This window comes from Acomys russatus, chromosome 12, assembly GCF_903995435.1.
Source record: "Acomys russatus chromosome 12, mAcoRus1.1, whole genome shotgun sequence".
Taxonomy (NCBI): Eukaryota; Metazoa; Chordata; class Mammalia; order Rodentia; family Muridae; genus Acomys; species Acomys russatus.
In genome coordinates this window covers 47,638,417-47,662,290 of record NC_067148.1, presented here as the reverse complement: position 1 = coordinate 47,662,290, position 23,874 = coordinate 47,638,417, and the positions used below count along the sequence as shown (strand labels likewise).

General features: G+C 39.9%; 1 protein-coding gene across 10 annotated transcripts in view; it reads right to left on the bottom strand.

The window, feature by feature from the left end:
* Positions 1-23,874, bottom strand: part of Pam (peptidylglycine alpha-amidating monooxygenase) — a 179,339-nt gene that overhangs the window by 67,635 nt on the left and 87,830 nt on the right. For all 10 annotated transcript variants that reach the window (XM_051154406.1, XM_051154408.1, XM_051154407.1 and 7 more), the window contains exons 11-13: positions 22,990-23,093; positions 10,687-10,871; positions 1,012-1,083 (exon numbers count right to left, since the gene is read on the bottom strand). In XM_051154406.1, the coding sequence (XP_051010363.1) occupies positions 1,012-1,083; positions 10,687-10,871; positions 22,990-23,093 (361 nt within the window). The remainder of the gene's footprint in view (positions 1-1,011; positions 1,084-10,686; positions 10,872-22,989; positions 23,094-23,874) is intronic.

Sequence of the window (23,874 nt, the reverse complement as noted above, 5' to 3'; positions counted from 1 at the left end):
TGTGCCTGTGAGTGTGCAGGCCAGCAGTTGATGTAGGTATCTTATTCCATTGATCTATACTTTATTTACTGAAAGTTTTTTGTTTTGTTTTTTGCTGAATGCTGAGCTCACCCATTTTGCTGGTCTACACAGTTCTTTTGACCAGGGAGCCTTTGTCTTGGCCTTGCGAGCAGCTCTAAGATTACAGATGGGCCACTGTGCCTGGCTTCCTCTTATGTGAGTGGGAGAGACCTGAACTCTGTCCTTGTGCTTGCTCAACAAGTGTTTTTCCCTTGGCCCAAACTTACACACATTGTGAATAGAAAACACCCATTTCTCATTTGTCTTAAATTGACATATCTTTGTATAAATATTAAGCGAATGTTTAAAAGCATATCATGTTTAGGTCCAGGTGACTTAATAAGATGATATATTCTAATACCAGGCATAAAACCCTATCTTCCAAACAACTGGTAAGAGACCAAAATTCTGGAGACCACTGTCCCATTGTGGTTTACAATGTTATAGCTTCAAACAGTTCTACTTCTAATACATGGAACACAGGGAGAATGATGCTGTCTTAACTCATCAGATGGCAACTTAACAGGAGACTATGAGGGCACAGCAGCAGCAGCAGCAGACCATCCAGTCCTGCTGAGGCCACAGAAGATGCAGGCTTAACTCTCACTTTCTTGTTGCTTAAAATACAAATATCGTTAGTAACATAAATGTTTAAATGGAAAAGTTCACTGGATTTCAAAAGCAGCCCAATGCTCATTTCTCACAGGTTTTATCTGACCTTCTATAAACTATATCAAAAGTTTAAAATAGTAAGCAAACTGAAGCAAAGACAGAAAAGCCTAACAGGAGTAAATTACACTAATAAATTTTTGTTTCATGTCTAAGAGCAATAAATGACCACTTTCTTATAAATGAATTGTGAATCATATAAGAATAGCAATGTCGTAATTTGGCTGCCTGCTTTGATAACAAGTACTCTGATAGGCCGATTACAGAAGTTAGTATACATACCCTGCTCCAATACCTCTTCCTCTCCCCGTTTTGGCTGCGGTATTAAAGCGCTCTTATCTTTGTTTTTTGTTTCTGTAAAGGATCAAAGAAGTTGTCATGAATTATCAGCATATATTACATACTTGGGATTCTACCATCAAAACGGCAGGAGCTCATGTTCATTTACATGATCAAGAACTTCATGGTATTTGTTTTTTTTTTTTTTTTTTTTCGAGACATGTAACAAGAATAAATTAATTAAAAAAAAGAAAGAAAAAAAAAAGAACTTCATGGTAGATGTACTCTCCACCCCCTACCCCCAGCATAACTACCAGTTACCTGGCTTGTGACATAACCAGGCCAACTGTTGTTGTTTTTTGTTTGTTTGTTTTACTTTTGGTAACACGTAAATTACACAGCACTAAAATGTTTCATATTTATCTTTAAATTGATACATTTAAGACAGTTTTAAAAATATAAGTTTATATTCTCTAAATATATTAACTCCCTAGTAAGGGACATGGTTACTAACCGCCCTGGCATTTGGTGGTTGAGTTTATAAAACTCCATAAAGTCTCAGTATACTTTGTGGAGCAAGACAGAGTGTGTGGTTTGGGATTTTATTTTATTTTATTTTCTGGTTTGGGATTTTAAACTGAAGGAATGACAGTCGAGTGCAACCATTCTGCACATGAACAATTAGCTAAAGCATGGGCTTGAGACTCAAGGCCCGAGAGCAAAGACCAGCAATGCCAAGAATTACTTTTTTCCTTGAAAAGGCACATTACACAGATATGGCTGAGGATGCTAAGCATGTAGGGTGCAGCACAACGTTTAAGTCATGGAAGTCATTTCTGCCTAAGGAAAGTGACAACAACAGAACTTATATGAAGAAAAGTTTACATTGATGGGACTGGCCACAGAAGTAACAGTTTTTTAATTCCTGGCTGACATTTGACCCGTGTGTGTGTGTGTGTGTGTGTGCGTGCGTGTGTGTGTGTGTGTGTGTGTGTGTGTGTGTGTGTGCGTGTGTGTGTGTGTGTGTGTGTGTGCGCGCGCGCGCGCGCGTGCAGGCCAGAGCTTGACTACAGGTGTCTTGCTTAAGCATTCTCTATGATAGGTTTTGAGATGGAGTTAGCTCATTGAACCTGGAGCTTGCTCATTCAGCTGGACGGGCTGGTCAGCAAAGTTCAGATAGCCTCTGTTTCCACCTCTGCACGGCTAGGGCTACTGACCCGTGAGCAGACTCAGGTACTGTGCTTACATGATAGGCATTCTTCCTACTGAGCCATCTCTCAAGCCCCCTTTTCTGTTCGTGTTCCCCGCGCCCGAATCTGTACATGAAAAAAATGTGTGTGTGTATTCATTCATTGATTATGTGTATTTATGTCCGTGTGTGTGTGGATATGGCTGTTTCTGCACATGAGTGTGCATGTTTGTGGAGGCCAGATGTCAATCCGGATATCTTTCTGAATTACTCTTACTTTTCCAAACAGGGTCTTCTACTGAATCAGGAGCTCAGCGATTTGGTCATGCTGGGTGGTGGCCAGGAGAGCTTTAGGTTCCTTCTGCCTCTGCCTTCCTAGTGTGCCACCAGGATTAAAGATGTGTGCCCCTAAGATGATACATGTGTGTCACTGTGCTTAGCCTTTACACCGGTGCTGGGGACGTGAACTCAGGGGCTCATGCTTTTGTGCCGAGCACTGTATCAGCTGAGCCACTTCTCCAGTGCCTTCATTTACTGCTTTGATGGAGATATGTCAGGGAGTGGAGATTATATACAAAAGAAAGAGGAAATAAGGGTATGTGTACATAGTGATTGGCTAAAGAGGCTACAATAATTTTAGATTCATCATGAAGTTATGTGGGAAGGAGTAAGCTTTGTCACAGGTGGGAGCAGTCTTGGTGGGCTTTACCCTTGGGCACCCCATGAATACCTTGTGACAGACTGAGTGGAGCCATCTTGGGTTTGGAATTCTGGAAGCAGACCTGGGAACCCCACCTGGTCTATTGTCTTTCTAATGGACCCTCACTGGGAGAAGGAGCCGGTCCTCCCCACGTGACTGAGGGAGTTGGGGAAGAGAGAAAAACAAAGTCGGCTGCAGGGAGAGGGTGCAGGAGCAGCGGACAAGCTGGATCAGCACGCCTGCCAGAGAGACACCTAAGGATCCGTCCCGTGGAACGGCTACCGGAAGGTTCACTCTTTCGTCCCTTTAACCTTTTTCCTTCTTTTATAAGCTAGTTGGGTTGCATAATAAAGTTTAATTGCTAAGAAATAGAGTCAACATCTGGCGCACGACGTGGGGCCCGATGGGTTCCACAGTCCCTAAGGGTACAGAGGAAGAGTCAGTATTCAAAGGTATAAAAATGCTGTTTCAGGGTATCAACAAAGTTACAACTGCTGTTGCAAAACTTTTTCCTGCATTATACTTAGAGGAAATTCTCTGTTTTTTCATTATCCTTTTATTACAATATTTCATGTTTAAAAAGATTAAAAGAAAGGCTAATGACATAAAAAAGCCGGAAGAGACAGTAAGTTCTATCCTTTTAGAAAAGATTGCAGATTTGACTGGACAGATAGAAAGGCTGAGAAAAGAAAATAAAGAGATGGAAAAGCAAAAAGAATTTTTGGTAATTGGTAGTGATGAAGGACAGGAAATAGAGAGACCAAAAAGCCAAAAAAAATCAAAAGAGTCAATAAGCTCTATCCTTTTGGAAAAAATTACTGACTTGACTGAACAAATGGGCAAAATACAGAAAAAACTGGAAAGGCTGGAAAAGCAGAAGGCACCTGTGGTTAAAAAAGATAGAAAAGGTCAAAAACCAGAGACAAAGGAAGCTAGACCGACCAAAAGGTCTTTGAAAGTAAATGTCCCAGTGGAGGATACCTCCACAGTCGCCCAGACACCTTCAGCTTTTCCAGTCACTATAAGACATGTGCCTGAGCAAAATGGTGCTGAGGGTTATGAAATGGCCTGGCGTCCTATAGACATGATGGATTTAAAACATTTTAAGGAATCCGTCGTCAAATATGGTATGCACTCTACATTTGTTAAACAAATGTTAAATAGCTGGGCCACACAAAATAGACTTGTTCCCCAAGATTGGAAAAATTTAGTTTCAGCGGTATTGGAAGCAACACAACAGTTACAGTGGTTATCATGGTGGCAAACAGAGGCTATAAAAATAGAACAGGAAAATACGACACAGGGAATAAATATTAATAAAGATCAATTGCTTGGTGAAGGACAATATACTAATATTAGAAAACAAATTCAAGCTGAAGATAGGGTGATTGAACAATGTCGTAAGACAGCCTTGAGAGCTTGAGAACTGGTAGAGGAACCTGGAAAAACAACTATTCCCTTTACTAAAGTGTTCCAAGGACCCTTGGAGCCCTTTACAAAATTCTTGCAGAGGTTAGGATCTGCAATGGATAAGGTGATGCCAGATTCTGACAACAAACAGACATTAAAACTTATCATGGCTTATGAGAATGCAAATGCTGACTGTAAGAGGGTGCTTAGACCATTAAAGAAAAGAGGCGCTCCACTAGATGACTGGGTAAAGGAGACAGTTAATATCAACTCTCAAGAGTATCAAAATAATATTGTGGGACAAGCTTTAGCCAGAGAGCCCAGATATCCTAATACTCGGTGCTTCAATTGTGGTAAAATTGGTCATGTGCAAAGAAACTGTAGAGATAGAAGGCACAATAACCCAGGAGAAAACGTAACTCGTAGGAAAAAACAAAGAGGTTCTGGTTATGATGATAATGAGGTGCCAAGACTCCCAGGGTACTGTAGTCGCTGTGAAAAAGGGAAACATTGGTCTCGAGATTGTCAGTCTAAGAGAGATGTACAAGGCAATATCTTGCCGACGGGAAACGGCAGGAGGGGGCCATCGGCTCGGGCCCCCATAAACAATGCCAGCCGAATTCCTTTGGCCAGTCAAGAAGTGACAAACCCACAGGAAAACGGGAACTGAGTGTTAGTGATCTAATGCATGCTACTAAAGGCAGTGCAGCCTTAGATCTGGCTTCAAATATGTCTCTTGCCCTATCTCCCCAGGTTAAATGTTACAAATTAAATACTGGTGTTTTCGGACCTTTGCCTTCAGACACAGTAAGAATGGTTCTAAAAAGAAGTGGGCTGACTTCTCATGGTTTTATTGTACATCCCGGTATTATAGACAGAGATTCTAAAGAAGAAATAAAAATCATGACATGTGTGAAAAAAGAGATAAAAATCAATGCCGGAGATAAAATTGCTCAACTCCTACTGTTTCCTTACATTAAGGACAAAGCCGCTCCAGTGAAAAAGACTGGTGCATTCAAAAACACAGGGACCCGGGTGTTCTGACAAACAATAATTAATGATCAGAGACCTAAGTTAATTGTACAATTAAATGGTGTTAAAATAAAAGGCTTGGTAGACAACAGAGCCGATGTCTCCATCATTTGCCAGAAGTCTTGGAACCAAAATTGGCCACTTAAGAAGGTTTGTACAGAAATTGTAGAAATTGGTAAGCTATCTCAAATAAAACAAAGTGTACAGTGGCTTGAGTGTGTGGGACCAGATGGGCAGATAGGGAGGCTAAAACCCTATGTGGCTGACATTCCCATAAATCTATGGGGAAGAGACCTTTTACAGCAATGGGGTACTCAGATTACTATTCCTGCAAATACTGAGATAAACAAGGTTAAAACTATGGGTGAACTGGCACATGCTTCTGGGAAAGAGATTCATGTAAGTGATCAGGGGCGACCACAAGCTATGCCCATTGTCCAACCTCAAAACTCTTCAGGTTTAGAATGTCAAAATTTTTAAGAGGGGCCACTGCTGAGATACCAACCGCCTTGCCTCTAAAATGGATTTCAAACAGACCTGTATGGCAGGAACAATGGCCCTTAACAAAAGAAAAGTTACAGGCGCTTCACGGGTTAGTGAAAGAGCAGCTAGAGGCTCAACACATCAAAAAATCATCCAGTCCCTGGAATTCCCCTGTGTTTGTGATAAAAAAGAAATCAAGTAGATGGAAAATGATAACAGATTTGAGGGCCATAAACAAGGTGATTCAACCCATGGGCTCACTTCAACCTAGAATTCCTTTGCCTTCCTTGCTACCTAGGTCTTGACATATAATTACAATTGATTTAAAAGATTGTTTTTTCACCATACCTTTACATGAAAAGGACAGGAAAAGGTTTGCTTTCTCAGTACCTACTCTGAACAGTAATTCTCCAATGAAGAGATATCATTAAAAAGTACTTCCACAGGAAATGTTAAATAGCCCAACTTTATGCCAGTATTTTGTGCAGCAACCTTTAAAAATAATTCGTAAACAATTTCCTCAATCTATCATATACCATTACATAGATAATATTCTGCTAGCTGATTCTGATCCTAGTGTTGTAGAAAAAATGTTTCAGAAAGCACAAAAAATTCTACCATACTGGGGATTACAGATTGCTGTGAAAAAAATACAAAGAAGAGATTCAATTACCTATTTAGGCTATAAAATAAGTGAACAAAAAATTCGACCACAAAAGGTACAGATCCGTAGAGATCAATTGCAAACTCTTAATGACTTTCAAAGATTATTGAGAGATATTAACTGGTTAAGGCCTACAATTGGGTTAGCTACCTATGAGCTAAGTAACTTGTTCCAAACTTTACAAGGGGATTCAGATTTAAACAGTCCTAGATGTCTGACCGCTGAGGCAAAAAAAGAGTTAATTCTGGTAGAACAAAAACTTCAAAAGACATATGTGGATAGAATCGATCCTGAACTTGGTTGCATTCTGGTTATTTTGCCTTCAAAACATTCTCCCACTGGGCTTCTTATGCAAAGAGAAGACAAGATCATAAAATAAATATTTCTGACAAATAAACAGAACAAAAAATTGAAAACATACATAGAAAAAATTTCTGAATTGATTACAAAGGGAAGAATAAGATTGCGCCAACTGTCAGGGATGGACCCGACGGAAATTGTAGTGCCTCTTACTGATTCTGAGATTATGTCTTTATGGGTAATTAATGAAGATTGGCAAAGAGCTTGTAGTAACTATTTGGGAGACATTAACAATAGATACCCAAAAAGCAAACGTATACAGTTTATAAAAAGAACTAATTGGATCCTTCCACGTATTGTAAAGAGGTCACCAATCTCAGGGGCACCCACCTTTTTCACTGACGCAAATAAATCAGGTATGGTTGGTTATAAGTCTGAAAAAATGACCAAGGTGATTAAAAGCCCATTTACCTCAGTTCAAAAATCAGAATTATATGCAATCCTTATGGTATTGTTAGATTTTCCTGAATCTCTTAATATAATTACTGACTCTCAATATGCTGAAAGAGTTGTTTTGCATATAGAAACTGCTGAATTTACCCCTGATAACACAGAATTGACTACCTTATTTATAGAACTGCAACAGGTCATCAGAAGCAGAAATTATCCCTTGTATATTACTCATATTCGATCCCATACAGGTTTACCAGGCCCATTGGCACAAGGAAATAAAGAGATCGACAAATTATTAATAGGTAATGTATTCGAAGCCTCAAAATTTCATGAAAAACATCATGTCAATGGTAAGGGGTTGAAGAAAAGATTCTCTATCACTTGACAACAAGCCAGAAAAATAATTAATAAGTGTCCTACATGTTCCTTATATAGTCAACTACCATTACCTGTGGGAATTAACCCTAGAGGTAACAAAAGGAATGAAATTTGACAGATGGATGTGTTTCATTTTGCAGAATTTGGGAAAATGAGGTATGTGCATCATACCATTGATACATATTCAGGTTTTCAGTGGGCAACTGCCTTAAGTTCTGAAAGGGCTGACTGTGTGATTACTCATTTGCTGGAAATAATGGCATTTATGGGAATACCTGCACAAATTAAGACTGACAATGCTCCTGCATATGTGTCCCTTAAGATGAAAAACTTCTTTATGTATTATAATATAAAACATGTTACTGGTATACCTCACAACCCCACAGGACAAACAGTTGTAGAAAGAGCTAATCGTACCTTAAAAGAAATGCTTATTAAACAAAAGGGAAGGGTAAAGACACCCCGGGACCGATTAAATAATGCTTTGTTGACTCTAAATTTTCTTAATGTAAATGATGAAGGGACGTCAGCTGCGGAGAGACATTGGGTGATAGAAAGAACTGAGGAATTGGGTCAACCAATATTCTACAAGGACTTGTCAAGTATGAAATGAAAACCTGCGGTAGTTTTGAGATGGGGTCGTGGGTATGCATATGTTTCCACAGAAAATGAAAAAATATGGCTACCAACTAAACTTATAAAGATTAGATCTGACCATATAGCAAGTGAGTCTTAAGAGCTACCTGGTCCTTAACAACTTGACATTGTTTCTTACAGCTTGGAGAACTAATGCCCTCTTCTGTCCTGTTGGTGTATATGCAGGTAGAGCCCTGTATTTACAAAAAGCAGGACAAGGCTGTAGACAAAGCAGACAGCATGGGTGATTTAACCTCAAAAGCATGCCTCTGGCATCTTGAGCAAGGTGCCTCAACTGATGTTTCCTTGAAAAATTATACATGTACTAACATCCATATTAATGATTTCAAAAGTCTGTTTACTTTCAGAGCAAAAAACAGGACAATTATGAAGATCGAACTTCTGCCACTGGCACTACTGCTTCTTCCCGAATTTACATGCATATTAACAATAAATCGGCTAGCCAAAAAGATCGATCCCAAAAGGACTGGACAAAAACAGCTAGCTTTTCCAGCACTTGGCCAATATATTATTTTTCTAGGGTACCCGAAAAAGATTTTTCTCCGAAACAGCATAAAGTAATTTTGAGAACACGACGCCCCCATTCCCAGTAGGTAGAGTGGGTGTTTTTGGTGGGTTACCAATGCTCATCTTTGCCTAACGGGGTTAGTTACAATTAATAAACGTTCATTTGGGGGTTTCTTTCTTCTATCTTTCTTTCTCTCTTACTTTCTATCCCTTTTAATATTAAGGGAAAGGGGGGAAGGAAGGGAGGACACATGTTTGTAGACTAAAAGTAGATTATTGAATCTACTAACTTCAAAAATCTTACATTGGTATTGTAGATTGAAGAAAATTTAAGACTTTTGATTGATGGAAATTTAAGACTTCAACTTTTGCTTCATTGATAAAAATTTAAATTGTATATTGTCTTTCATTTTTGCCTTATGTATTGTATGTTATATGTTGACAAAATATTATATATTGTATGTTAGAAACTTAAGTTCATTTTATTCAATGTTTATTTAATGTATTATTCATGTACCACTAATGTCTTAGGAAAAAATGTTCAGGAAGATTGGGGATAAGAGTTGATATTTAGTTACGAAGAAATCCTACTAGATACTAACTTACTTTGTCATAGAGCAGGTTTGTTTAATTTCTTGTATATGTCTCCATAGGAATAGTAGCTAACTGTAGGAATAGATAGAGTTGGTTTTCAAACTCTTCAGAGATCCACAGAATATGGCATTTAAAGATGAGGGCTTTCCTGACAGAGAGGGACATCCACTCCTGGCCGCTTCTCCATTTGCATCACTGAAGATGGGGGCTTCAAGAGACGCAGGTGACAGAATGGTCACTGGACAGAGAAAATGCTCTTATCTCTACTGCTGATGACAGGCTGACTGGCTGCAATGATCAACAGTGATGCTGGAAAGTTGACTGTCCAGCTTTGAAGAGACTAGATGGACCGGACCGTCGGATTTCCTGCTTCAAAAAGCAGTTTGTTGGATGTTTTGGGCCGATAAGGCTGAAGACTGATTGCCCCAATGAAGGAGAGACTTCGGTGAATATCCAGGCAGTCTGCTCTCTCTGTCCTATGCAACTTGAAAGTTGCCTGCCAGCACATCCTTTATTAGATAGATTTTCCTTCTTGGATCTCTGATGGGATTGAAGACTAGATAGCCACAGTGTTACTAGAAGCTTTAGTTTAAGAATTAAAAACACCTTTATAGATGGATAATTGAAATTTCTCATGAAAAAAAAAAAAAAAAAAAAAAAAAAAAAGGGACTCTCTTTGGTAGAATAGTGGAATATTTTTTCTCAGGTTAACTAGTATAAAAGGACTTGGTTATGTACTTGATACCTGATGATTTTGTATATATGTATATGTGTGTTTATAGTTCTTAATTTTTTTAAAGAGAAGGGGGATGTGTGGGAAGGAGTAAGCTTTGTCACAGGTGGGAGCAGTCTTGGTGGGCTTTACCCTTGGGCACCCCATGAATACCTTGTGACAGACTGAGTGGAGCCATCCTGGGTTTGGAATTCTGGAAGCAGACCTGGGAACCCCACCTGGTCTATTGTCTTTCTAATGGACCCTCACTGGGAGAAGGAGCCGGTCCTCCCCACGTGACTGAGGGAGTTGGGGAAGAGAGAAAAACAAAGTCGGCTGCAGGGAGAGGGTGCAGGAGCAGCGGACAAGCTGGATCAGCACGCCTGCCAGAGAGACACCTAAGGATCCGTCCCGTGGAACGGCTACCGGAAGGTTCACTCTTTCGTCCCTTTAACCTTTTTCCTTCTTTTATAAGCTAGTTGGGTTGCATAATAAAGTTTAATTGCTAAGAAATAGAGTCAACATCAAGTTACATGAGACACAAACGAAAACACAGAGCACAGAACCAGAGGGTACTCTATGGTAAACATTGCACTCACCTTTGTGGTGTCCATGCATCATCACCATATCAGACTTTATAGGAAGTGGAATATTGGCCTCTGCTGGTATAGTTCTGAACATGTCTGAGGCCACGTTCAGTGTGCAGGTCATGAAGGAAACGGCGTGCTTGGCTTCCATGTAATACATAATGTATAAGTTGCACATTTCATCACTAGATGTGCCACTGTAGGGGGAATAAAGGAGACACACCATTTAAACTGTTCATATAAAACACATCCTTAGTGCAGGAAAAATGCAGCCTGAAAGACTGCCAACGATGGACTCAAAAGCAAAAAACTGCATCTACTTTATATTTTTCATTAAAACCTAACATAGACTCCAACACAAAGGTATATTTCCCTCTCGCACTGAAATATTGGTCTCTGGTTGCTCTGTGGCCATCACCCAGTATCCCAGATGAAAATAGTATCTAAGTAGCTTCCTTCCTAAATCCTTCTGTTCTTCATTTACCTGCTGTGTTATAAAGCCCATACATAAACCAGTCACATTTTTAATAAATTACATCGTATATTTGATGTTGGTGCCATGGCTAGTTCTGAGTATCAACTTGCAACAATCTAGATCCATCTGGTAGTCTAGCGTCATCTCTGTTGCTCGAAAGAAAGCATTCTGACCAAAAGCAAAGCCTGGGAGGAGAGGGTGTGTTTTAAGCTTAGCGGTGACAGTCCATCATTAATGGATGTCAGGGCCAAGGCTCAAGGAGGCACGTGAAGCAGTAATGGTGTGGGGACACAATCTTCTGGCTCATTTGCAGGCTTAAGCTTAGGCAACTTCCTTAGAAGCCCAGTGCCAGCAGCCTAGAGATGGTGGACTGGGCTCTCCTACATCAACCAAGAATCAAGCAAGAGGCTAGACTACTCTGATCTGTGCCATCATTCAGTTGAGGCTCGGCTCTCAGATGACTGTAGCCTGTACCACGTAGATAGTCAAAACTAAGTCAGGTGTCTGGGAAAGGATGCGCCTTTCAATGAGAATGATCTACGTAATATTCACCTGTGGGCTTGACTGTGGGTGATTGGCTGATTTAAATGACATGGGAAGAACATGACATTAGTGGTACCCTCCCTGGGCTGGGCCCTGAGCTAAAAGAGGTTGAGTAGAGCACGGATGCATTTGCCTTCTCTCTGCTCTTGACTGTGGGTGTCACAAACGGCTTCACTTTCCACCTGCCCTTACGTCCCTGCAATGGTGGTCTGCAGCTTGCACTTGGGAGTGGATGAACTCGTTCTTCCTTGCGCTGTTTTTTTTTTTTTTTTTTTTTTTTTAAATCAGGGTATGCTATCAAACAAACAGAAACGCAACTAGAACAGATGGCAAAGCTTAAAACACTTCAATAGGAACATCACGCATTATTTGCAAGTACCCTGACTGTCCAGTATCTAGAAGCTTGTTTTGGATTCACTGCCTCCTTTTTATACTGATGGGCCACCTAAAGCATCCTAAGTATAATCCCTGATATGTGACATTGCAACTAGAGTCAGGTAGCAAAGAAGGAAAAGAATGGCCAACAGAGACTGCCATGGAAGTCTGACTAACAGCTTCTAAGGGGTGCACATCATACCCGGGGAGGACTGTGCAGCCAACAGATAATGCTAAGTATAGATGTTTAAAACAACGAAAGAGCCATGTCCAAGAAAACAGTAACAGAAATAACACCTGATCCTCTACAAAGCATGCTCCCTTCCCCAGTCAACACAGACTACCAGGTATTTATGTCCCTCGGTGGTAATTAAGGAGGTTTGTGGCCACACACTTTGCACAGCAACTTAGTTCTAGAAAAACAACATTTCCTTTTGGTTATTAGTTATAACAATTTTTAGCAAGCCTAATCAAAACCCAGCTTTCTAAAGCAGACTGTTTGCTCTGGAGAATTTCATCAGTGTTGATTTTTCCAGCAGTGCCATGCAGCAATCAATTCCTTTCCATAGCAACATAGATGACATCAGCAAGAAAAGAGGGAAAAACCTTTTCCAAATAGGATGTGATTCCTGTAAACTGTGGAAATGGATGGCCCCTGTGAGGCCTCAGGAATTGGTTCTTGCAATGAGGACAGGCTCTGGTTATCTTTTAGAAATCATTTGGCTTCCTACTGCAAATCTGATAAATGTCATTTTAACAGCCTTTTCCATGAAATAAAAGCAAACGGTGAAGTGAAGCAACCCCAAAACAACACCTGTTCACTATGCATTTCTTTATAGTGTCAAAACACCATCCAAATTTTATATGTGGCAGTTTTAGGGCTGGTCAAAAATTTGTGTGCTCTACAGGGACCAAGTGGTGCCATAGAACAGAACACAGAAGAAGGAAGCCTTTGGTTTTCACATGCTTGCCCTCACTCGTGCAGAGAGGTTCATCTCTGATGCAGAGCCATTCTTTCACCAGCACTGGAACCTATTCCAAGGCATACTGAAGAGAAGCAAAAACACCCAGCCTTGTAGAATGAACAACTCTCACATTCTTGGATTTTCCATCAGCAGACGGACATTGTTGAACTAGATGGGCTGCAGCCTTGTAAGCCTTTGCAATAAATTTCCTTTTAACACACATAGATTCATTCTAGAAGCTCTGTCCTCTAGAGAACTCTGTCTAACCCAAGACCCATAATTCCCATTGAAATAGAAATACTAAAGCCTGGAAACAACAATAACAAAAAGCAAGAGCCAGATGGGTTCAGCACAGAAATCTATCAGACCTTCAAAGGAAAAGCAATGCTGATACTCCCCAACTTTTCCCACAAAATAGAAACTGAAGGAATTCTTTTTATGAAGCCACTATTACTGTGATACTAAAACCTCATAAAGATTATACAAAAAAGAGGACTATTTATCAATATCCTTTTGAAAACAAGTGCAAAAATTCTCAGTAAAATACATGTAAACGAAATCCTATAACACATCAAAAAGATTATCCACCATGATCAAGTTGGCTTCATTGCAGAGATGCAGGGATGGTTCAACAGTTAAATCAATAAATGTAATCCATCCACATAGGCATACTGAAAGATAAAGCCCACTGTGTTAGATGCAGAAAAGGCCTTTGACAAAATTCAGTGCCTCTTCATAATTAAAGTCCTAGAGAGACCAGGGTTATGTACTAGTCACGGTTACTATTGCTGTGATGAACACCATGACCAGAGCAAGTTGGAGAAGAAAGGGTTCATTTAACTTACACTTCCACATTATAGTTCATCATCAAAGGAAGTCAAGGCAGGATCTCAAACGGGACAGAAATCTGGAGGCAGGAGCTGATGAAGAGGCCACAGAGGGGTACTGTTTACTGGCTTACTTCACATGACTTGCTCAGCCTGCGTTCTGATAGAACCCAGGACCACTAACACAGGTGGCACCACCCACAATGGGCTGGACCCTCCGCATAAATCACCAATGAAGAAAATGCCCTACAGGCCTGCTTACAGTCCAATTTTACGAAGGCATTTTCTCAACTGAGGCTCTTTCCTCTCCAAAGATTCTACCTTCTGCCAAGTTGATATAAAGCTGGCCACTACAGGACACAAGAAATATGTCCCAAGATGATGAAGACATGGTACAGGAAGCTCACAGCTAACTCCAACCTCAAAGGGAGAGAGACTCAGCATCTTCATTAAAACCAGGAACAAGACCAGTTTGTCCACTCTCCCCATATCTATTCAATAGCTGGAGTAATAAGACAACTGAAGGATATCAATTGTATATAAATAGGAAAGGAAGAAGTCAAAGTATCTTTATTTGCAGACAATATGATTTTATACACAAACGGTAATCAATCTGGGAACAAGGAACTGAACTGTGAAATGTTTGCTAAATAGAATTATCAGCCCATACGGTGATAAGGAAAATAATTTACTCCTGTTACTAGGAACAAGTCAGTGATAGCAATTAATAAATGTTAGAATATGAAATAAGAAAGTAGCATAAACTAAAATAATTTTACACTAATACCAGAGGCAAGGAGAACAATGACCAGTTTAAAAGTTATATGTGGAAAAGTACAAGGTGATACATTTGAAAAATGCATTTGGTTGTAGGTTCTTCTCCAGTATCCACGCCTTACTAGCTCTGAGAAGTCAGCTAGGTTTCCACTACCAAGCATAGTTTCCCTCCCGTTGAGTGGGTCTTCAGTCCAATGAGAGAGCCAAAGTACGTGTGCCACTACTGCGCCCTTACAGTTGTCATGCTGTACATGCCACTGCAGTTCATGGTCATCATAGCGGGGTGCCACTGAGTCAATGCAACCCCTAGTAATAACCTATACATTTGTTTCTTTTTTTTAATTAATTTATTCTTGTTACATCTCAATGGTTATCCCATCCCTTGTATCCTCCCATTCTTCCCTCCCTCCCATTTTCCCCTTATTCCCCTCCCCTATGACTGTTCCTGAGGGGGATTACCTCCCCCTGTATATGCTCATAGGGTATCAAGTCTCTTCTTGGTAACCTGCTTACATTTGTTTCTTATACACACAGAGAAGTGTGACCTTTCCCCTCACTAAGGGACAGATGGAGACCCCAAGAGAAGACCAATCAAAATGCAGAGTGTCAGCTCCCAGTCCATCTGAATCATCTACCAATCACTCTTGCAGCTAAGGCTCCAGGTACATGGCGGAAGAGGAGTCAGAAAGAACCTCAGCTAACTAGAAGGTCAGGTGTGGTATGGTGTCTCCTAAGAATGTCAGAGGCTACACCCATTAAAGTCTCATCAATATGACTGTCCAAACATGGGCTGAACACGGACAGAAATATACATGACAGACTGGATGGGGAAAAATCCATGGGGCATCAATTCTACGTAAAGAACTGCTATAAAGGAGTAAGGAATGCTGACACTTGGAGTAATAGTCATCCCTAGGGAAGAGTGTACCAATTGGTTATCTAATACCCAGTGGTCAGACATAAGATCATATATTCAAGTTACATTTTACAGACTGAGCAGGTTGCATTTATGAATATATATGTACATACATATATGCATGCAATAACCAAATGAAAACAGAAGCCGGGAATTTGAAAAAGAGCAAGGATGGGTATATGGAAGAGATGAAAGGGAAGGGAGAAATGTTGTAATTATAATCTCGAAAATAAAACAAGCAAAAATAAGAAAAATGCATATGGTTATACACAAACGGTTAAGTATTTTAAAATAATATAATACTTTGTTCTTTATTCCTTAATATCATTATTTATTATTTTAGTAAATTTTTAAAAAATAAAATATAATGTAGCAACTTCCAACATGAATTATCTTACCATATATTTGCTTGAAAGAATTTACACATAAAAATACAAATGCATATATTGTACATGTATGTGCTTATACCGCACACATACCTATTCACATGGTACACTAATATAATTAATAGCATGTATTCATCAGGAAGACATATAAACATGCTCATCTTTAAGCATGTGGTTCTGTGAGAAATAACATTCTGCTCACCAACAGAGTTCATTTGAGGTACTGACTCTGGGATGCAAAAATGAGTTGGCAAATAAATGATAAACATTGGTTGTCGTAAGGAAAATTTCAGTGGAAAGGCTGAATACAAAGGAACACACTTAATTCCTATCTACCACCAACTGGCCTTGTAGTCTAGGGAGCGGAGCTCCTCCTTCTGTTTGACAGGAGCCCAGCCCATGCAGAGGATGGGTAGAACTCAGGGTGCAGCAGCAGACCCACACCTGGTTAGCGTTATTCCACAATCATTCCTGGCTTCCCCCCCACCCTCACTTAAAAAAACAACAGCAAACAACAAACCAAAAAAACCCAAACCCAGAGCTTAAAATCACAAGGACTGCTTTCTGTATTCCCGGGGGTGGGTGGGGAGTATTTTGACATGCAGACCATTATTTTCCAGCGGTCAACATAAGCAATTCACCCACTCATGCGAATAGTTACTCACATGGAAAAGTAGTGGTGGAGCAAGGCTGTGCTTGCGTGTCTGCCCAGGCCCCTGTCTGTTTAAACATTCCCAAATGCCAATGTGTTCTCTAAAATGATGAGTGTGGGTACCAGCACTAATCCTACACTACAGCGCTGCACTTATTCCACAATCAAGTGCCCGCACCATAATTTCTCCTTTACACTAAGCACACTTAATATGAGTAGCTTTAAATCTGATGTGCTTTATTGAGCCTGGAAGGAAAGAACACCTCGAAACAAGTGGGGAATGATGAAGAACAACCTTGCTGACTAACTAACTGCCCGTCGTCTTTCATGTTCTAATGCGCTGGCTCTGATACACCACACTGCTGGATGGTGAGTTAGTCCAAATGCACATGCTTTCTGTGGTGTTTCTGAAAAGCATTTATCTGTATTTACATATCTACCATTAATCTCAGTGTCACAGGAGCTTTAACGGAAAGGTACAAAATGGAGACTGGAGAAAGTGGCAAGTGTTCTCAAATGGATCATTAGAAACCTCTCCAGTCCATGGGTTGTGCATAGGTTATAGGCAGTGACACTCTGCAAGCTACATGGTTGTTTCTCCCAAGTCCTGTTTCTTACAGTCAGCAGAAGCTAGGTTTCGGTACAAACACAACGGGCCATACACATTTGGGAAATTAATATGAAATGTCAAAGAATTTGTCTTATCAAAGTTACATCCTTTTAAAGATATACAATAAGGGGTAATACTGTGCTTGCAAATACTGTACTTTAAAATGTTAATTAATAAAGAGATATGAGGTAGAAAGGAGACTATTTTGGAAGGGAGTTGGGACTGGAGAAGACGAGAGGCAACAAGACAAAGTAGTATAGGGTGACTATGAATAGAGTATATTATATGCATATATAAAATGTCATAATCCAGAGGAAGGATAGCAGGCTATCAAGAAGAGACTTGATACCCTATGAGCATATACAGGGGGAAGAGGTCCCCCTCAGTCACAGTCATAGGGGAGGGGAATAGGGGGAAAGCAGGAGGGAGGGAGGAATGGGAGGATACAAGGGATGGGATAACAATTGAGATGTAATATGAAAATATTAATAAAATATATTAAAAATAAAAATTCACAATCAACTTTCATTATTTAGTTTATGATAAAATAACAGTGAAAAGTAAGTTAAAATGGCAATGAAAGTTTTGTACTTGTTTTGTATAAATATCTTGTATTCATAGTCATATTCTCTTCTGCTCATATTCTCAAGAAATAACACATTCAAAGTGAAAATATGACTAATGAAATGATCAAATAGGTAAATGCTACCTAATAATCCTCAGGATTTAGATATTTTACTCTAAAAACTTTTGGGTGATTAGCTGACTTAATTAGCTCAATTGACTGCTTAAATAGATTCTAATTGTTTGAACCTGACTAAACATTTTAAATTAATTTAGAGAAGTCTCACTGAATGTGAAATCTGCACCACTGTCCGGCATATCAGGTTCACTGGAACAATGTTCTAGCATATACTTTATGCAGCCTTCTCTAAAATACATTATTTTATGATTTCAGATAAATACACATTTACATGTAACATTTTATTCTTAAGTATACTGGTTAGGTGATCTAGACTTAAATGCAGCTGTTTAAAATGTACACTTAACATTACTTTTGATTAACGAAGCTTACTTAGTTACGTTTATTAGGAACATGTGCATACAACGAAGAATAATTAAATTACTTTAGTATATCCACCACCTTTCATGACTACCACTTCTTAATAGTCAGGCACTTGCAATTCATTTATTTATTAAAAAAAACATATTATATATAGTCACTTTGTTGTCTAACAGAAAATAAAAATGTATTTTCATGTTCTTTTAAAAAATATCCATCCTCTAGTCAACAATTCTCCTCATTCCTACTTTATTCTGTCTAACTCTGACCCCCGCTGACCTTTGTTCTGACGCTTCAGTTCAGCACTTTTAGACTGCATGTATACAAGTAAGATCACTGGCCTGACAAGATGGCTCAGTGCATAAAGGCACCTGCCAACAACCTTAAAGATTTGAGTTCAATTCCTGAGACCCACAGAGTAGAAGGAAAGAACTGACTCCTCCCAGTGGCCCTCTGACTTCCACACATATGCTGTAGGGCACAGATGTTTGTGAGGCACACACACACACACACACACACACACACACACACACACACACACACACACACACACAAATGTAGTATTTTTAAAAGGAATATCATTCAGTATTTCTCTGCATGGCTTATTTTACTTAGCACAAAGACAGATTCATCCATGCAAGAAATCAGTTTTCCCTTTTATCTTTTAAAGGCTGAACAGTATCCTATTGTGTAATATGCCATATTTTCTTTTTCTTTTTAAATTTTTTAAAATTAATTTATTCTTGTTACATCTCAATGGTTATCCCATCCCTTGTATCCTCCCATTCTTCCCTCCCTCCCATTTTCCCATTATTCCCCTTCCTGAGGGAGATTACCTCCCCCTGTATATGCTCATAGGTTATCAAGTCTCTTCTCAGTAACCTGCTGTCCTTCCTCTGAGTGCCACCAGGTCTCCTCCTCCAGGGGACGTGGTCAAATGTGAGGCACCAGAGTACGTGAAAAAGTCATATCCCACTCTCCACTCAACTGTGGAGAATGTTCTGACCATTGGCTAGATCTGGGTAGGGGTTTGAAGTTTACCGCCTGTATTGTCCTTGGCTGGTGCCTTAGTTTGAGCAGGACCCCTGGGCCCAAATCTGCCTAACATAATGTTCTACTTGTAGGTTTCTAGGACCCTCTGGATCCTTCTACTTTGCTATTCTCCCATGCTTCTCTCATCTAGAGTCCCAATAGGATGTCCTTCCCTCTGTCCCAGTTTCCTGGTAAGTGAAGGCTTTCATGGGACATGCCCCTTGGGCTAGTATGCAGATATAAGTGAGTATATACCATTTAAGTCTTTCTGCTTCTGGGTTAACTCACTCATTATGATCATTTCTAGCTCAATCCATTTATCCACAAATTTCGGGAATTCCTTGTTTTTAATAGCTGAGTAGTATTCCATAGTGTATATGTACCACAGTTTCTTTATCCATTCTTCTACTGATGAGCACTTAGGCTGTTTCCATGTTCTTGCTATTATGAATAAGGCTGCTATGAACATGGTTGAGCAAATTTTCTTGTTGTGTGCTAGAGTATCTTCTGGGTATATTCCAAGGAGTGGAATAGCTGGGTCTTGAGGAAGCCCTATTCCCAGTTTTCTGAGATAGCACCAGATAGATTTCCAAAGTGGTTGTACTAGTTTGCATTCCCACCAGCAATGAAGGAGTGTTCCTCTCTCCCCACATCCTCGCCAGCATGTGGTGTCACTTGAATTTTTGATCTTAGCCATTCTGATGGGTGTAAGATGGAATCTCAGAGTTGTTTTGATTTGCATTTCCCTGATGACTAAGGAGGTTGAGCATTTCTTTAAGTGTTTCTCAGCCATTTGATAGTCCTCTGTTGAGAATTCTGTTCAGTTCCAAGCCCCATTTCTCAATTGGGTTATTTGGTTTGGTGGTCATATTTTCTTTTTCTATTCACTCATGATAGACATGCAGGTTGGTAATCAACCTATTTTTGTTTTGTTTGGAGACATTATTTTCCTACAAAGTCATGTCAGACCCAAGGTTGGCTTTGAACTGACCAGGTAGCCCGGAAAGATCTCAAACCTGTGATCGATCGTCCTGTTTCAGCCTCCAAAGAGCTGGGACAACAGGTAGGCACCACCACGCCTGCATCTATTTCTCAATGGCAATATATTGAAATGAATCTCTAATATGAAATTTAAGTCTCCATTTTCTCATGCAAATTATTTTACTTTTTCTTTAATAAAATATTTGAAATAAATGTAAAGTAATATAATAACATTTCATGCTTTTATTACCTAAACACTTTCTTTTTTTTAAAGTCTCCATTTTTAAAGTCCCTTTTGACAGTTAATCAGAATCGGTTCATCTAAGCCAAATTCTCTCTATTCTTAAAATCATAAGACAACAGGAATTTAACTTGGCTGCCGTGAAATATCACTTAGCTGAAAATGCTCCTAGGGGGCCAACCAACTTGGTTTCAGGGTGGTATAGGGCAAACTTCTTCCCAAGTCTAGTTGATAACTCTCTAGGAACACCAAGGGGCCCCCAACTAGCCTGAAGCAACTGTGATTTGCACCTGACCGCTTCAAGCTGGGTCAGACCTACATCCAGTGAGCTTGGCTGCCTAAACATGTATGTGCTAGCTGGAAGGAGGGAGAGAAGGAGGGAGGTTTACTGAGTATAGGTTAATAAGGAATCATTTTTTTCTGTTTACATTTTCATCTATCACCCTATAGTACCCTATGGAGACTACACCTGTTAATGTATAAAACAGAAACACTTGCAGCCAGCATCTTTCTAAGCTTTTTCCTTTTTCTTTCTTTCTTTCTTTTTTTTTTTTTTTGTTTTTTTTTTTTGTTGTTGTTGTTTTGTTTTTGTTTTGAGACAGTGTTTCTCTGTGGAGCCTTGGCTGTCATTGACTCACTTTGTAGACCAGGCTGGTTTTGAACTCACAGAGATCCACCTATTTCTGCTTCCCTGAGTGTTGGGATTACAGGCATGTGCCACTGAGCCTGGCTCTCTTTCTAAATTTAAAAGGCACAGTAAGAACTATAGGCATGCAACACTATAATAAAAATCTTACCCAGGTTTAGATTTCTGCAAACTTGTCTTATTAGTTTATCATTCTTCTGGGAAAATGTATCAGTAGTATAAATTAAATATTCAAAATATACACTCATCCTTTAATAACTTAATTTCCTATAATCCTTTCTACTTCAATTCTATTAAAAATAGTATTTGCTTTATCTTCCAAGAAAGCTACAAAAGAATAGAGTATTGTCATCATTTTGGGGTATTATTTTAAAGCAAGATGTACAATTTTAAAAGACAAGAATTCTGTACTCATGAATCAGAAAGATGTCCCTGGAGGCCACTCCAGTTCCTTGTTCTGGCACTATAACAAGCCATTAATGTCTATGGCAGAAATTACCTCAGAGAGGAAACTCCAAGGACACAATCTGGCCAAGGCTATAATTATGCCCCTTACCTAAACTGTTAAGGTCCTCGAGGCTAAAATCTTCTGCCTCGCACTTTAGGTTGCGCATCAATACGTGCAAGGCTCTGAAAGTGTCGGTTTTGAACTACATCTTTTACTTACTGAGAAGGTTAACAAAACAACCCCTGGCATTTAACTACCATTCCTGTGGCCCCACAAGAGCACAGAGCACAGAGCAGCTGACCAATAGGCCCTGGGTCACTTTACCTCCAGTGTCAAAGACTGACCCAGGGTGAGTGGCTGCTCCCTCTTCCCCCTGTAGTTGTCTCTAGTTGTCAAGGCTCCCCCGTGAATGATCATTCTTACGATACTGTCAGTAATGTTATTGCTTTTTTCCAGTCTCCTCCAAAAATTTAAGAAACGTTATACAATAGGAAGACTATTGGAAAGCTTCGTAAGTACAAATTGACAGTGTTTTCCCATTAAGATAAAATGAAAATGCATCTTAGAGTGACATGAAAAGTCCATCAAATGCTCCTCTGTCCTTCCTCTCTCCCTTCCAGGGTGGATCCTGGTTGACAGTTGCCACTCTTCTGATAATCCTCTTTCTGTATCAACTTTACTTTCTGTAACTTCTTTCTCACTTCCACACAGACTCAGGAAGTATCTTTGAACTGACTTCAACATGGAAATGAGGCACCTGCCTTTTTTCTAACAGGAAGCCTAAGAAAAATTTCCTTTCATTTGATATTTCTAATCTATTTCAAAAAAGATTCCTGATGCTTTAGAAATTGTCAATATATTTTATGACATGAATTAAAATTATTTGAAGGAGCTTAGGCATTTTCAAAAGTGGTTACATGTCTTGACATCTCTTATTGCAAAGGGAATGCATGCCATCCCTGCCCAGTAGACAAGCAACTGAGAATTACAGACTTGAAATCAGCTGCAGCACACCGAAAGAACCACGTCTGAGGATTAGTTTGCTTAACCTTAAAAGAAGGGCAAAAGGACTCTTGTGAAAAGAAAATGTTCGCGATCGTTTTAGTTTCTTTACTAAGACAAATCCAAAGAGGAAACAGGGTCTTGCAGCAACTGTACTATGCAAAGCAACAAGAAGGCAGGAAGAAATGTAGGAAAAAGCGAGGACATTTTCTAGGACTTTCCTAAATCAGTCAGTTAGGGAGTGATATAATGCTAGTTTGTTATGATTTATCATGATATCAAACACGTGTATCATTCATCCACAGAGATACCTGTTACCTACAACCATGGCTTAACCTAATATACTCTCTTTGAATAGGGGAGTGCAGAATCTTACCCGATGTGGGTGGCTTCCGTCCTTCCTTCACCAGTGAACACACACCTTGCTGCCAGTATATCACCAAAAGTAACTTCTACAGGGTGTTCCACAGGGTAGAAAGCCTGCCCAGAAGACAAATTCATCAATTCAGTAAAATCACTACTACTACTACTACCTAGAACTACATGTTTGACTAATGTGAGGCTTGGAGCATTGTGGGTAGAAAGGATGAAGACAGACACATGGATAGCTCTCCTGTTCTTTCACAAGTAATAGCAAGATAAAATGAGTTCCCCTTTAACTCATCAATTCCACATTATACCACAGGTGCCAGCCTTTAAAATAAACAAACACTATAAAGCACGCCACCCCCAGTAAGACTGGGAGAAGAACTTTCTGAAATAGGAATGACGGGGTGGGCAATCCTATCACCCTAAGATGACTCCTAAAGATGTTACTATGCCGTGGATCCCTGCATCTCAGAACCTTCATCAAAATGCTCTGTCTTGCGCAGATGCCAATTCACAGAGCCCCCAGCTAATCAGCAAGCAGAGAGAAGACAACTTGGAATGCTCAGCCCTAAATGGGGTGTCCAGATCACGCCAGACCTCCTCAGAAGAGAGTGCAGAAGACTAACTGCCAGAGGTGCTGGATGACTTCAAGTTGCACATAGGAAGTGACAGCATGAACAAGGCCTGTGCAAGCTCAAAGCAGAATGTTCTGGAATGGAGGTGGGGAAGGTGCCAGGAAGTCCCTCCACCAACTGAGGACTATCAGTGGATGGCTGCTGGAAGGAGAGTCAGTAGTCTTTAATGGTGTGATTCTGGGTTAGGCTGACCACACCCTTGGGTAGGGCCCACTCAGAAATGCAGTCAGCAACATAAATGGGACTCCACAGGAACT